The sequence below is a fragment of the Neltuma alba genome, unplaced genomic scaffold (genome assembly GCF_004799145.2).
Source record: "Neltuma alba isolate B1F8T4 unplaced genomic scaffold, ASM479914v2 tig00006631_pilon, whole genome shotgun sequence".
Classification (NCBI taxonomy): Eukaryota; Viridiplantae; Streptophyta; class Magnoliopsida; order Fabales; family Fabaceae; genus Neltuma; species Neltuma alba.
In genome coordinates, this window is record NW_021634522.1 from 1 (window position 1) to 15,207 (window position 15,207).

The 15,207-nt window shown below is 35.6% G+C and overlaps 2 protein-coding genes and 1 pseudogene across 2 annotated transcripts; 2 read left to right on the plus strand and 1 right to left on the minus strand.

Moving 5' to 3' along the window:
• The first annotated feature begins 607 nt into the window (after positions 1-607).
• On the plus strand, positions 608-2,336 carry LOC114750750 (heavy metal-associated isoprenylated plant protein 32-like; annotated as a pseudogene).
• Positions 2,337-6,892: 4,556 nt separating this feature from the next.
• LOC114750756 (transcription factor MUTE-like) lies at positions 6,893-8,530 on the minus strand. Its single transcript, XM_028939361.1, has 3 exons — positions 8,435-8,530; positions 7,514-7,891; positions 6,893-6,970 (listed from the first exon to the last, which is right to left on the minus strand). The coding sequence occupies exons 1-3, from the start codon at positions 8,528-8,530 to the stop codon at positions 6,893-6,895; spliced, it is 552 nt and encodes a 183-aa protein (XP_028795194.1).
• A 4,979-nt stretch (positions 8,531-13,509) lies between these two features.
• Positions 13,510-15,121, plus strand: LOC114750751 (gamma conglutin 1-like). The gene has a single exon (XM_028939352.1). The coding sequence runs from the start codon at positions 13,631-13,633 to the stop codon at positions 14,846-14,848; it is 1,218 nt and encodes a 405-aa protein (XP_028795185.1). The 5' UTR covers positions 13,510-13,630; the 3' UTR covers positions 14,849-15,121.
• The last annotated feature ends 86 nt before the right edge of the window (positions 15,122-15,207 follow it).

Consider the following 15,207-nt stretch of genomic DNA (forward strand, 5'->3'; position numbering starts at 1 on the left):
TGGCTAAAATATGTTGCACCTTAATTATCAATACCAAGTGGAATTTACCATCATACCCAGTGAAGATCTGACAATCATAAATGGCCTGATCAAGAGAGAGAGAGAGAATAAGAAACTTTCATAAGGTCGAACCAAAAAGTGGATTGTTAGCCAAGGTATGCAACCCATATAGATGGGGTTAAATTGTGAGAGTTACAAAGCATCTCAAACATAAGCCATGGCCACACGCAAAATCTCTTCATAAATAAGGCCACAAAAAAAGATGAACTAAGCAGTGCTTGCTTGACCACCATTCTCATTCTCTCTCTCTTTACTACTCCCTTCGCGCGCCCTAAGAAACAAATGATTTAGAAGCTGCCCCAAAATACGTGCAGCATTTCAATGGTGGTCTACACCCACCTTATTACATTTCACCCTTCTCTTTCTTTCTTCATCTCTATCCAAGTTTGAGCCTTTTGTCCTCCTTGGGTTTCTCTCTCTCAGTCTCCACCCATCTTCTCATGACATCCATAATCCAGTTTTCTTAGATCTATTTAGATATTTAGACCTCTTTCTTTCTGTCACTACCCCAGTTGTGACTTTCTCTACTTCCATTAGTTCCTAAGAGATGAATCAAGAGGAGATTGCAAAGATTCGGGTACTATATTTTCTGTCTTGATTTGTTTATTTTCACTCGTAGCCTCTCTTCATTCTTATCATTTTTCTATTAGCCATCTTGTTAATAAATTTCTCTCATTACTCTGTGTTGGACTCTGGGATTGCTTGTGCATGCAGAAATATGTTCTTAAAGTTAACATACATTGTGGTGGATGTAAGCATAAAGTGAAGAAAGTCTTGAGGAAAATTGATGGTGCATCAGATAATCTCTCTTCATTATTTATACTTGCTCCCAGAAAAGAGTTTGTTTTCAGTTACTCATATCTTGAAAATTCATGATCTGATTTGCTAGTTTATTGTTCAAATTCTTCAGGAGTATATATTACAGAGATAGATTCAGAACAAGGCAAGGTCACTCACTGGGAATGTTGACCTGGACATACTCATCAAGAAGCTCTTGAAATCTGGGAAACATGCAGAGCCGTGGGGTGCCCCAAAAGTAGATGGCAATAACAATAACAAGAACAGCAACAATAATCAGAACCAGCTTGCCAACCAGATGAAGAACGTGCAAATCAACAATAATGGAGGAAAAGGCAGCGGCGAAAATAGCAAAGGTCAGCAGAAAGGGGGTGGAAACAACCAGCCTAAGGATGGCCAGCAACCACCAAATCTTCAGCAGCAGCAACTTCAACAAATGAAAGGGTTTCAAGATCAAAAGCTGCCTCTTCAATTCAATGACATGAAATTGCCAGGCCAGCTGAACCCGAACCCGAAAGCTGTCAAGTTCAATTTGCCTGAGGATGATGATTGCTTAGATGACGAGTTCGACGATGACGAGTCTGATGATGATGAATTTGATGATGAAATTGGTGACCCTCAGGTTCCTCTAAACATGATGAAAGGGCTACCACCTATGGGAAATGGTGCTCACATGATGATGAACAGTATGATGAATGGGAATCAGCAGCAACAACTCTTGAATGCTCTTAAAAATGCAAATGTCGAAGCCAATGGGAAGAAAGGTAACGGTGGCGGAGGAGGACCAATGCCGATCCAAACGCCAAGCATAGGCAGTGGGAACAGTGGTAAGAAAGGCGCGGGGTGGAGGAGGTGGTGGGGGGAACAATCAGAATCAAGGCGGAGGCAACAAGAGTAACAGTGGCAAAAATGGCATTGGAATACCACAGGGCATAAATGGCAACAACGGTAATAAGAATAGCGGTGGTGCAAATGGCGCAAACCTTGAAAATAACAATGGAGATGAGGGCCAAAAGGGAAATCTGATGCCTGGAGGGGTTCAAGCTGTGAAGGCGATGGGTGGTCATCATCCGAACATGAGCGGAGGCAACACAGGTCCCATAGGTAACATGAACACACCAATGGGTAACATTCCGACAGTCCAAGGCCTCCTGGCTAGGGGCATGAACAGCGGAGGAGGAGGCAGCGGTGGCGACACCGCAGGATACTCCCAAGGGTTAGGTCCAGAATCCATGGCAGGGAACCCATTCCAACACCAACAGTACATGGCAGCAATGATGAACCAGCAGAAGGCAATGGGAATGGCAGGTGGGAATGATAAGAGATTCCAGCCAATGATGTATGCTCGACCACCGCCGGCCGTCAACTACATGTACCCTCAACAGTACCCATACCCATATCCCTCCTCCGCCACCACAAGATCCCTACACCCACTTCTTCACGATCAACGAAACACCTCAAGCTGCAACATCATGTGACGGTGAAGGATCTGATGATGTGTGATGGTTGTGGATGCGATGCTGATGTCTGTCTGGCAGCATACATACAGAAAAAGTCTCTAGTAGAGTTTAGTTTGATTATTTTCCTAAGTTTTTAATTTTTTTTCCCTTTTAATCCAAGCTAGGATTTATAAGTAATATTATGATCATAGAAGAAGTAATTTTACAGGTTAAGAATGTGGGGAGAAAGAGTTTAAGAGGGGAGATGATATGAGATCGAACAACCGTGATAAAGAAGTGTAATAGACATGGGCGCATATGCAATTATAATGTTCGAAACATGAATAAAATATTTTTCATAAGAGGCTTCCTCCTCCTCCCTCTCTTTTGCTAGCTCTTTTTTCCTTCTTTTTTTGAATTAGACGGATAATACTAACAATACGAGGTTACAAACATGATCAACTCTTTCGTACTTGTTGCTCTCCACTAACAGCTCAAACATAATGTCCCAACTAGTCTTACTCGCTCACTACTATATAACATCATCATAATATATAATAATAATAATAATAATGAATGATTAGTCAGTGGCACACAAAGCAATGAGAGGGATATTCAAAGATTAAACTCCCTCGATGAGACTTCAATACTCAAAAACAGTTTTTGTGCTATCTTCTTAGTGTTTTGTGGGCTTCTCTCCACACCCATTAATCTACCAATCAACATGATTTAATATAAGGGTCTTATATTTAGGACTAGAGGAGTAATTAATTTAAAGAGCTGTATATAATATATATATATATATATATAATATGTATATGAAGAGACGAAACACAAATTTGCAAGCAAGCTTGGTTTACTAGTTGACAGTAATGTCTTCTTTCATTACACGTGACTTCTGTTTTCAATCATATACTTTTGCCTATGTTTGCATTATCACTATTTTTAGTAAATATTTTTTTTTTGAAACTAAAGAACATACATCAATAGAATGAAATTACAATAACCTTTCATGTATAAGAAAGCTTTCATGTCACTAACATTGATGTGGAATTAAACACATAAGGAAAATAAATAGAGAATGAGAAATCACTTGAATGATCTTGTATTAAACTTTTTTGGAAGAAAATAAATAAAAAGGGAATTTTTTTTAAAAAAAAAGAGGAAAATGGGTGCTAATGGTTTGAGATTACAACGGGATTAAATCAAACTTTCAACTTACGGACGCAGATTAGGACGGGAGAAGGAGACAAGGAGATCTAACGGTCTTGACACTCTGGGAGGAGGAATTTCGGTGAGGTTGGAGAATCATGTGATCAGAACAGCGTGTTGTGGGGCCCACTCCCGGATACTTTCACACGATGACTATGATGGAAGTGGGGTCCTCCCAGTGTTCAAATACATCCATCTAATCACGCAGTCCTTATTTGATGAGTGCGGGCCCCACGACGCAGTCGCTACCGAAAGGCCAAAAGTGCTCCGCTCTTTTCTTCAACTGAGCACCAGAGCACCAGATTCCAGCCTCCTCACTGGGATTTGCTAAGCTGGGAAGACACCCTCGTTTAGTTTGTGGTGGAACCTGGATTGGCTTTCTGTTGAGTGTTGATGGTGCAGGTGAACTGAAGGCTCTTTACGCTTTCTTTTGTTGGGCTCATTCATATAACATAATATTATAGTTCTAAAATTTTAATGTGACCCCATTGAAACTCGCTAATTTTCATCTGGGCCCCTGTTTCCAAACCCTCTCCAATCTTATCATCAATTCCAATTTTTTTCAATGAATGGGAATGAGTTATGGTGAAAATTTATTCAAAAATTTTTGTTCAGAAACACTAGGTACCTGAAAGTGTTTTGGAAGCAAATTTGTTCAAAAATTTTAAAATCATAACAATATTGCTCATTATCATTAAAAATGTTAATAATTAACATTACTATTTTAAGGATCAACATTAGATTTTTAACAGTATGAGATAATATAATGTTGCTATGATTTTAAATTTTTGGTACAAATTTACACTTAAAAAAACTTTTGCAATTGTAACATTTTGAGTGAAAACTTTCAAGGTAAATTTGCACAGTTAGTAATGCCAAACCAAGTATTAATTAAATTTTTGTTAAGAGATATATTCATATTTAATATCACTTAGTATCTCAAATAAGATTATTTCTAGTATAAGAACACCTGTGATTAAATATCCAAATTAAACTTTGACTTGAAAAACCACTAACTTGACCAGAATTTTGACTTTTAACCAAAGAGGAAACTACTTAGTTCAAATTCATTATATTCATTATATTAAGTTTTCCAATCACGTATGATGCTTAGGTGGAATTTTTTCTCATACAAGCTTATAATTAAATGATAATATTTCAAAAATAGAAATATGGCTATGTTTAATTAAAGAACTTAACATAATAAATGTAAAGAATTTGAAGAAAGGATTGTCCATAACAAAATACTTGTTTAGTAAATAGTGAAGTAAATAAGAGGCAAGTTTGACCTATTTTCACTCTTAAACAAAATATGAGCACTCTAAATTATTTAACTTAAATTTTTATTATCTAAAACTTATAATTTTTAAATAAATAGTTTAATTTTTAATAAATTAACAATCTAAAGTTTATTTTCAATTTAGATTTTACATCTATTTAGTATAAAAAATTATTAAAATATAAAAATTTCATAACACCTAATATTAATCGGAACAAATTAGAACTAATGAAACTAAACCCGCGTATATCTTATCGGATATCTCACAAATTACTCATCCAAATTTAAATATAAGACCCTTATATATATTATATAAAGGTTTTATATTTAGAACCGGAAGAGTATTAAAAGTCCAAGGAAGCTCACTTTATTAACCCTTTGCAAGATATTAACCAATCACAGTGGATCGAGTTGGATGTGGCATGAACTCAAGATTCATCATCATCAGACCAATCTAAGAACCGGTAATAAATCAAATCAGAAGTAGCACATCCAATCCAAATATATTTGAAAACGACCACTACTTCAAAAAGTTCACTGAGATGAGGGCCCAAGTTCCGAAGGAGTAATATTGTAATCTCACACACACATACATGTATATAATAGATTTTCCAACGAGATGGGGCCCAGCCGAAAGCAGTAATAATTATATTCGTAGGAAGAGGATGGAATGTTATAAGTGATAACTAATTGGGGGCTTAGTTTCCTAACGCGCGAATCAAGGTTTGATTCTTTGAGAAATATTCACATTGAGTACTTAATACTCCTCCGGTTCTTAATATAAGATCCATTTAACTAATTTGATTAGATTAAGGAAGTTAGGTAAGTTAGTTAATTATAAGAAAAATGACACATTTTTCCTAAAATACCATAATCATCTTTTTTAATACCCTCTCTCCCTCTTCTACTTGATTATAGTTGAGGGTATCCATAGGGGTAATTTAGAGAAAAATGATAAATATGAGAAATGGGTCTTATATTTAGGACCAAAACCAACTCAAGAATTGGGTCCTATATTAAGGACCGGAGGACTATCTTAATTTCCTCCCAAACGATATGCATGCCAATATGATCACTGGAAAAATTTATTTTAAAAAGAACAAGCAAAATGATACACAAGTTAATGAGTCTCCTTGCATGAGTAACCCAGATAAACAATAAGAAGCCCAGTGATCATGTGAAAACCAAACAACAACACAGTAGAAACCAAACCAGGAAATTAAAAACTGGGAGCTCGAAACAAAGGAGATGCGCATCTCGAACCATAATGTTGTTGAGATGAAGATTAGACCAACACAACCATGAACTAAGGTGACCACATGCGTACGTAGCTGACACTAATTAAGGTTAAACATACACTAACTAACTAGCTACCTTGAACGTGCGTACGACTATAAGGCCTGACCATGCAGATCATCAGTAAAGAGCCTTCATTCTCACTTATCTATTTAATTTGCTGCATGATGAATCCAGTAATTAATAATTCTGCTTCTTTTAGTTTTTATTTCTGTTTTCAAAGAAAGCTATATATAGGTGTTATCAAAAGTGATGAGATGGTCTCTCGCACACCATTGCTGAGATTTTCCGAACCTGATTGACCCAAACGTATCTTATTGTACTTTTATTTCTCTTGGTTTAGCCTTGGGCCTTGTTTCGGTGTTTTATTCATGGTCATTCATTACTCCTTTCGGCTAAAAAAATTAGTGATTGCTTTAAAATAAGGAGGAGATGAGACAAAAATACCCCCCGAAATTTGCAAATTTTCAGTTAACTGTGAAGCCTCTCCGTAACTTTTGCAGTGAAATTACCTAAATTCTGTAGTGTGAGGGCTTCTCTTTAATTTCGATGGTGGTATAACTGTTCGAGCAGTTACCAGAAAGAACCACCCAAATGACAAACTATGATGTTAATTAGTTGATGCTGATAGCAGAGAAGTCATATAAATCCATTTTATGGGCTTCAAGGTCGATACATAAGTTATATATAAAGTAAGAACGCTGAAGAAATAGAGATATGGTAAAATTATATGTTGTTAAGTCTCTTCCCAAATCCAAGTGCTAATATATATATATATATATATATATATATCACACTGATGAGCTACTTACAGCTTCTGATCGCAGAAAGTTTGCTGTACTCCCATTGCTAGTTCCTCCAGACTTAACTGGCACTCCAACCCTATCTGCATATATGAGAATCATACTTCATCAGTACTGCATGTAAATAATACGTCATTATTGTTATGAAATACTGGTGACTTTGAAGTCTATATCCAAACCGATAGACAAACATATATGTACGCAGGAAACATCATTAAAAAATATAACCTAGTCCGAGTTTAAACGCGTTAAAAGTGAAGGAGTTCCAAGGGAGAAAAGTTCCATATATAAAATAGTGACGGTCATGAACATGTAGATAAATAAAAGCAATGCGGCTCTTCACAATTATACCACATTTGGTTTCATATGATTAGCTTATTGAGTAGTAAGCAGTTGTGTATCATTATTACTTTATTGAAAAGCATAAATTTAGTTTGAAATCAAAGAAGAGAAAGTGGGCGATTCTCTCATGACCTACTTCTTTTAATTTGAGTTGCTTAAAATGGGTTATCAAATTTACAGTGAATTGAATCTGATGAATTGATATTGCAGTATTATGTATCTGAACAGAAATCATCCAAGAACTGGATGGAGCTATTACGTTTGTTTTTGGTTTACGCACGCACCTTGACAACGAAGTGGTATAGAACTGTATCATCCATGCTACTGATATTGAGATGAAGGACCTCAAAAGATAGCCTTTCAAGAACGCTGATTATCTTTGAAACTTGACCTGGAATTCTGTGGCAAATCACTCTAAGATTCACGTTTGAACCTGAGATTTTCACTTGCACATCTGCAACTGAAGAATTACAGCTTGCTGCTCCAACTTCTTCCTTCAAGGGGCTATGGTCCGCTTGATTAAAGGTTGCTGGTGGTGGCAGTGGTGTTCTTGGGCTAGGGCTTACGCTCTTTCTTCTTTTCTTCGATTCCAGAACTTCCAGAACTTGGTGTAACTCCTTGATGAACTCTATTACTCCCCCTATTATCGATGCTTGGTCTCCCTAATTAAATAGCACCAAACGAGAAAAAATAAAACAAATATAAATATGCTCATGGATCAACAATCCTGTGATAAAAAACCAAGTTACATGTGAGTTACGTTTCTGTTTTTCTTTATACATGTTTGATTATTAAACAAAAGTTTTAATTAGGTCATCGATCAATAATAAACCTATATGTATGTGGAGAGAGGACTTGCTGATCTTCTTTTGTTATCCAACAAACTCTTTCACAAACAAAGCTCACATATTGATAAGCAGTGACCCATGTTGAGGGCTTAAGTTCAATTGGGTCTTATTATCACATCTGTTCTTTTACGGGACTAACTGATACAAAAATTAGTTCGATGCTCATCATAATCAAGATTTCAATTTAGAAAACAACATATATAACTTATTTTGGTTCGTATTAATCTTGGTGAATGTTGAAAAATTCATCAGAAAATGCTTGATAACTGATAATCGCTGATCATATAGAAACACACGCACAGAGAAGAAGAAGAAGAGGAAGAGAGATCAGAGGGGAGAGAATAATAGTATATGTACCCTTTTGATATAGAAGCAAGGGGTCAAAGACCTTAAAACTTTGAGATGCTCGTTCATCTGTCTTCTCCTGTTCCTCTCGACAGCTATGTGAGACATCTTCTGGTCCTGCCTTTGTTTTCCTCTGAATCTCCTTTTCTTAGGCGCACGAATGAAAACTGTCTCTCTCTATCCCGTATTTATACACACATACACATACGAGAAGAAACAAAGTTAGAGTGCTAACAAAAAGAAAAAGGGAAAGGAAACTAAGCAAGTTGGTCGGTATATTAAATGCTGTAAGTTGCTTTCCCGTGAAGTATTGTTTACCTCAGTTTACACTTTGCATACACATAAGCATTCTGTGCCCTTTGTTATGCACATTACGCGTCTCACGCTTATGATATTGGATCAATTACATGCCTCCTCGTGAGTTAGAAGACGAGTGTGAACAATTGTTTGCTCATGCAATTTTTTAATCTTTTCTTCACTTTCCTTCCTTCTTCCTTCATGCAAGCCTTGCTCATATCTTTATCTCTCATTGGATGGTTCAAAAAATTTGTCAGTTTTGGTTGGCTTCTCTTGGGTTTCATCCACTTTCACTTTTTCATGAAACAAAGATGAGACTTTATGTTTCAATTGAATCGGTTAATACAGTTAAAGACATCATTAATAACTAATACAAGCGACCCACCTTTGATGAACGTGCAATTTCCTTTTATACATTTCCGGTGACAAGAGTAGTTAACTGTCAGATCTTTTTACGAAACATATATCTACGCTACGAAGTTAATATATAGCTAGCTAGGACTACTAACATTGACTTCTTCACGTATTCTGTGAGTATTTAAAAAGTCATATGGATTCTGAGGAGGTATTATATCGACACCTGTCTTGTGTGCATATATATTGAACATAAATTTAAATCGTTAGAGTCCCCAAAAGCATATAATTAAATTATGAGAGAATTACAATGAAATCTAAAGGAAGAAAAATAATTATTAAAATTTTTTAATAACAACATAAACTGTCTGTAATGACAAATTTCATAATAGAAAATAACAACTTCTAAGACCGGGTTTTGAAATTATTTTTCTTTTTTAGGATCTTATTGTAATTCTCTCTTAAATTATCAATAACTTAGTTGGAAAGAATTGAGTAAAACTATGTATATAAGCTTTAAATTTGCTTGATGCATGATATCTATCTTATATAGAAGATATTTTTGTAGGACAAAGTAAGTCTTGTAGGCACGGCAAATAATGAAAAGAGCAGGCGAAACATTGTTAAATTTAAGAGCACTAATTAATTAACACAGTAGTTAATTGGTGAATTGCTTTTGCATTTTACGTGATGCTTTTATAACTGCAACTTGTCTAGGACTTGTTTTTAACATTAGGCCATTTAAAAATTAGCATTTGAATTGGTTTTGTATAGGACTTGCTTTTAAGATTTAGTATTGAATTAGCTTTGTATAGGAATTTGGTTCTGGACTGATCTGATATTTAATTATTACTACCTATAAACTCTACAATTACAGGGAGGCTTGTAAACCAAATGAATTGTGTGTGTATACGTATCCATATTTTTTATATCGGTTATTTTAGTAACCATCATGGAGAAATTAATCAACAACATTTACCGTAGGTAAATGTCGTTGTTTTGTGAACAATCCACAACAGTTATTAATTATAACCATCGTACAACGTCTTTAAAACTATGTCACTCATATCCACGTTTCCCTTTTAACTGTCATTAGAAGCCAAGTATAACCGATGCTGATGAACTTTCTTCTAGTGGTAAGTAATTCTACGCAGACCTTCAATTTTGCAGGAACTATATGTATTCTAAAGCGGAATACGTGGAAATGAACTGGAATAATATTAGTGACGAAATGCCTAGAGTACATTAGAGTATATTCGTCTCTCAAACGAAAGTAATTGTGTTTTCTCCCCTGTTTTCTAAAACAAACGTAAATGGAAGACGTAAATGATTCTTTTTGTAGCAGTGACGTGACATTTTGATATGCGTGTGAAGTTTTGGACGAGAGGATTAAATTATGGCCCACTTGCCCATACTGGACGTATATTGGGATCATCAATGAGACACATCCCTAGCTGATCAGAGAGCGCTATTTATGAATTTGGCTCATTATTGTACTGTACTGAATTAAGAAGACCCCATCTTATTTCTTGTGTCTTATATATGTTTTAACTAGAGGTGTTCAAGACCGGCTTGTTCCGGTTCCAGTCTTATTGGGACGGGACGGATCCGTCTCGAAATTTTTCGGGACAGGACAAACCGGGACAGGGTCGTCCCGTCCCGGTCCCTTTTTTTTAATTTAATTTTTTTAATTTTTTATCCTATTTATATAATATCATTTTTTTTCATATTTTTTTAAGATTTGAGACTATTGTATGGAATTTTGGATATATTTATTTAGAGTTTTTATATTTGTTAATGATTTGATATTATTGATGATTAGAATTTTTAGCAAGTTTTTATTGTGTTAAAAGCTTTTGTTTAGAGTTTTTAATGGCTATTGTATGTAATATTTTGAGCTTTTGTTTAAGAGTGCCCAAACAAATAAAAAAGAAAATAAAAAGATGTTTTTATAAGATTTAAGCTCAAAAAAATATAATTAAAAAAATCAGATTTTTTTAGAAAAATTTAAAAAAATTTTTAAAAAATATTTTCTAGACGTCCCGGTCCCGTCCTGTCCCGACCAGGACCGGGACAACCCCGAGAGAAGCCGGGACATGAGACAGAAAATCTGTCCCGTTACTGTTCATCGGACGGAACCGGGACGGGCCTGTCCCGATCCCGATCCGTCCCGTGAACAGCCCTAGTTTTAACAAGCGTAAGTAACACAATTCCCCTGCCCAGTAAGTTGAGAAGGGCATAGATTCACATGATATGAGAGCGTCCGATGTGCTACTGCCCTTGTTTGTATATTAGAACAGTATCATAATGTGCGAATGAAATGAAGCATGAGGCTGGATCGATCAATACAGATATGAGATGTGGCCTAACAGATAAGAAAGATAGTGTATGACTAGAATGAGCAACCAACCACACTTGAGAGTCTATTAAAATAGGCTAATTTTTAATAATATGACAAATCAAAATTCGAATTCTCACTGGGAGATATATCTATATTTAATGCCCAATGATATTTTGAATAAGATTGTGTGTCTAGCCAAAAAGAAAAAGAAAACTAAATAAGCAAATAATCCAATAATCTTAACCAAAGGGACACGATTACACAAACAAGCATCAAAGATTTTGATGTGCTTAGCCTACATATCTTTTTTTGATTTTGAAGTTCCGGAATATGAGGATCTTGTACCTCATTTCGTTTATACTAAACAATTCAGCACTATATTTATATTTAATTTGTTGGAAAGTAGTGTCATCTCTGTTCCTCTAAATATAAACATTTGCATGTGCATGGGTAGCCCTATAATTATACATTACTATAATACACTATCTATATTCTTTACTTCCAAGTTTCTGAACCTTCCTTGTTTTATTATTTTTATTTCTTCATTTCTTTAAGGAAAAAGAGAAGAGAAGAGTCTAGGTAGTTTCTATCAATGGAGAGTTTGATATGCTTTGTCGATTGCCACATCAGTTTAAAATATTTATAAATAATTTATGGAGGAATCTCACGTGTTTTCCTCTTCCACATTATTTATGCAACTTTAATTTATCAATGGGATCCCAGTCAATATTGATCCACTTGAACTAATATTTATTAATATCAAATTGGATTTGGAATGATCCACGTAGTCCTTTAATTATTACCAAACTAAGCATTACATGGATTAATTAATTTCCGTGCTTTTTTGTAATCACACCAACCTGCAGTACTCATCATTTTGATTCTTTTTATTAAGTCCTTGTAATGCCCGTGCCAACCAAAATCTACCCATACGTAAGACATAATTGCGAAAAGGATTTCATCATAAAATCTTATTTGCATAATCACAAGGTTTTAAAAACAAGAGAGCTTGTAGGTTTTCCTTTGGAACACTTTAAATACAACGATGAAAAATGAGTTTAAATAGGATTTTAACAAGAAAAATTGAACTGCGTGTTTTAGAACTTAGTTAATTAGTTATCACTTATCAGTTTAACCTCTTTGATTTGTATTCTATATAATGTAAATCAATTTTCAACTCAATAGTCATCCGATGAAAAAGTTAGAGAGCTTGTAGGCATATATATTCAATCTCATAAAAATTAAACCAAAACAAAAATTAAAGATCCCATCTCATTGCACATCAATAAGAATTTTTTTTGAAGAAAAAGCTCAATTGCTATATTTAATTTGTATGGTATTTTTTTTAATATATTTTATATTAAATCATATTTTTTTTATAAGAATGAGAGAAATGGAAGGGAGGGAAAGTAAAATTTTAATGAATTCAATTTAAGAATCGAAAAACTAGGGCTGTAAAATTTTGATAAAATGAAAATGTAAGGTAAAAGAGAACAAAAAATTAACTAAAAAATTTTAACCACATTTTTTTGAAAATAATCCACTCATATTCTTGTTTTAATATATACTTTAATATAAAAGTTAGTTTATTAATTTGATAAGATTAAAAAAGTTACTAAATTACTTAGTTAAAAGCATATATTACATGATCTTTCTAAAATATTTATATGTATTATTATATTATATGTCAATTTATAAGTGAGAAAATTTATTTTAAAAAAATAAATATAAACATTTTTAAATAATTTAGTAATTTTTTTAATTTTTTCAAATTAGTGGACATTTATGGGCTTAAAGGCTGAAGCAAGAGACGGACAATACCCACATTGACTGGGCCTGAAATGCCAACCCAAAACGCTGGCCTGCATAGATGATATTTTAAAATGATATTTTTGGTAAACCTAACGACCACGAGAAAAGCGATGACTTATCAAACAGCTATGAATGATAAAGCTGTGTGCTGAGTGGCCAACCAGAAATTTACACCCAATAAAGGCAAAGGCAAGCAAATAAGGGAGAAGATAAGCCCCCAACTCCCGAGTCCCAAGTGTTATCTAGTCAGCACAAGCTTAAAAGGTACAAGGCCTTATCCACAACTTTTCGTCTTTTCCCCTCCTAATTGTTCAAGAAGCAGAAAATCGAAGCTTGCGCCCAGACGCGGCGCCTCATCGCAATTCATAACTTCTTCAACTGCCAATCTTTCCTCCTGTATTTCCATGGCTTCCTTTCCTGGTTATCTTCTTCTCTTCTTCTTCGTCCTTAACCTTTCTTATGCTTGTGCCTCCTCTTACCTTCCATTTTCTTTTGTTCTTCCTGTCACGAAAGACCCTTCTACTCTCCAGTACTTGACTTCTCTTTCTTATGGCACTCCTCTTGTGCCTGCCCAGCTTGTGCTTGATCTGGGTGGTTCTTCTCTCTGGATCGATTGTTCATCCAGAAACCTGCCTTCCTCTTCTCTCCGTACCATTCCAAGCCGTTCAATTCAATGCCTGATGGCGAAAAGTCATAACCTTGAGGCTCAGACGCAGCTTCCCGATCAGCGCCAGCCGTGTCAAAGTTTCCCGGAAAATACCATCACAGGGATGATACCCAGAGAAGGAAACCTTGTACGAGACGTCGTGGCTCTCCAATCAGTCGAAACTGGTCAGCCCCTTATCTTCACTTGTTCACTCACTCAGCAATTGAACGGCTTGGCGATTGGAGCTAAAGGTATGGCAGGGCTTGGTGGGGCTCGTAGTTCACTATCATCTCAGATTTTTGATTCAGTCACCGCCCAGAGAAAAATCACTCTTTGCTTCTCTTCTTCATCTGGGGCTGTGTTATTCGGCAGAAACTCGTATGAATCTCAGCCCGAAGGTGAAATTTTCAGATCTCTCACATACACACCCCTATTTACCAACCAAAAGGGATACTTTATCATCGTGAACTCCATCAAAATCGATCGTAGGAGATTGTCTTTGTCACTGCCCAAGGACCAACACACCAGAGGAACGACTCAACTGAGCTCGATTGTGCCTTACACTACCATGGAGAGCTCAATCTATGACACTTTCAAGAAAGCCTATATGAAAGCTGCTTCTGCTATGAACATGACCAGAGTGACTTCAGTGGCACCATTTGAGCTCTGTTTTAGCTCCAAGGGGATTGATAATGTGCCAATGATTGATCTTGTGCTGCAGAGTGAGCTAGTAAAGTGGAGGATATATGGTAGGAATTCGATGGTGCGGTTGAGCAGTGAAGTGATGTGTTTGGGGTTTGTCGATGGAGGATTGAACCCAGAATATCCCATCGTGATAGGAGGATACCAATTGGAAGATGTCATTGTGCAGTTTGATTTGGATACTTCCATGGTGGGATTTAGCTCTTCTCTGTTGTTGAAGCATTCTAGTTGTTCTCACTTCAAATCTGGTTTCACGTCTGCAGAGTCAATTTGAGTGTCACTTACACTTTAGTTTAGTTCTTCTTTGTAGATGATGAAGCTTTCTGCTAAATTTTGTTACCCTATGTATATGAGGTCGATAACTGCTTATTTGCATGGCGAGTATGTGTAAAGAACAACAGTTATGAGGTTCTTCAAAGGGTTAAATCCCTTCTTTTTGTTTTCCTTATATTGACCAGAGAATTAATATATATGATGTCAAAAACTGAGACTACATGATGCAGTTGCAAAATCAGTTAACAGATTCGGATTTCTGTTTGTTTGATCATTGCTTCATGGAAGCTTCTCTGAAGAATCTCTCATCAACCTTTATTTTTACTAAAGCCAAATATGTCTAAAGAAAAATGACTTTAG

Coding starts and splice junctions, on each gene's coding strand:
- LOC114750756 (XM_028939361.1), bottom strand. CDS start 8,530: ATGTCTCACATAGCTGTCGAGAGGAACAGGAGAAGACAGATGAACGAG. Junction 7,892..8,434: donor CTTGCTTCTATATCAAAAGG/GTACATATACTA, acceptor CTATTTAATTAG/GGAGACCAAGCATCGATAAT. Junction 6,971..7,513: donor TATACCACTTCGTTGTCAAG/GTGCGTGCGTAA, acceptor TCATATATGCAG/ATAGGGTTGGAGTGCCAGTT.
- LOC114750751 (XM_028939352.1), top strand. CDS start 13,631: ATGGCTTCCTTTCCTGGTTATCTTCTTCTCTTCTTCTTCGTCCTTAAC.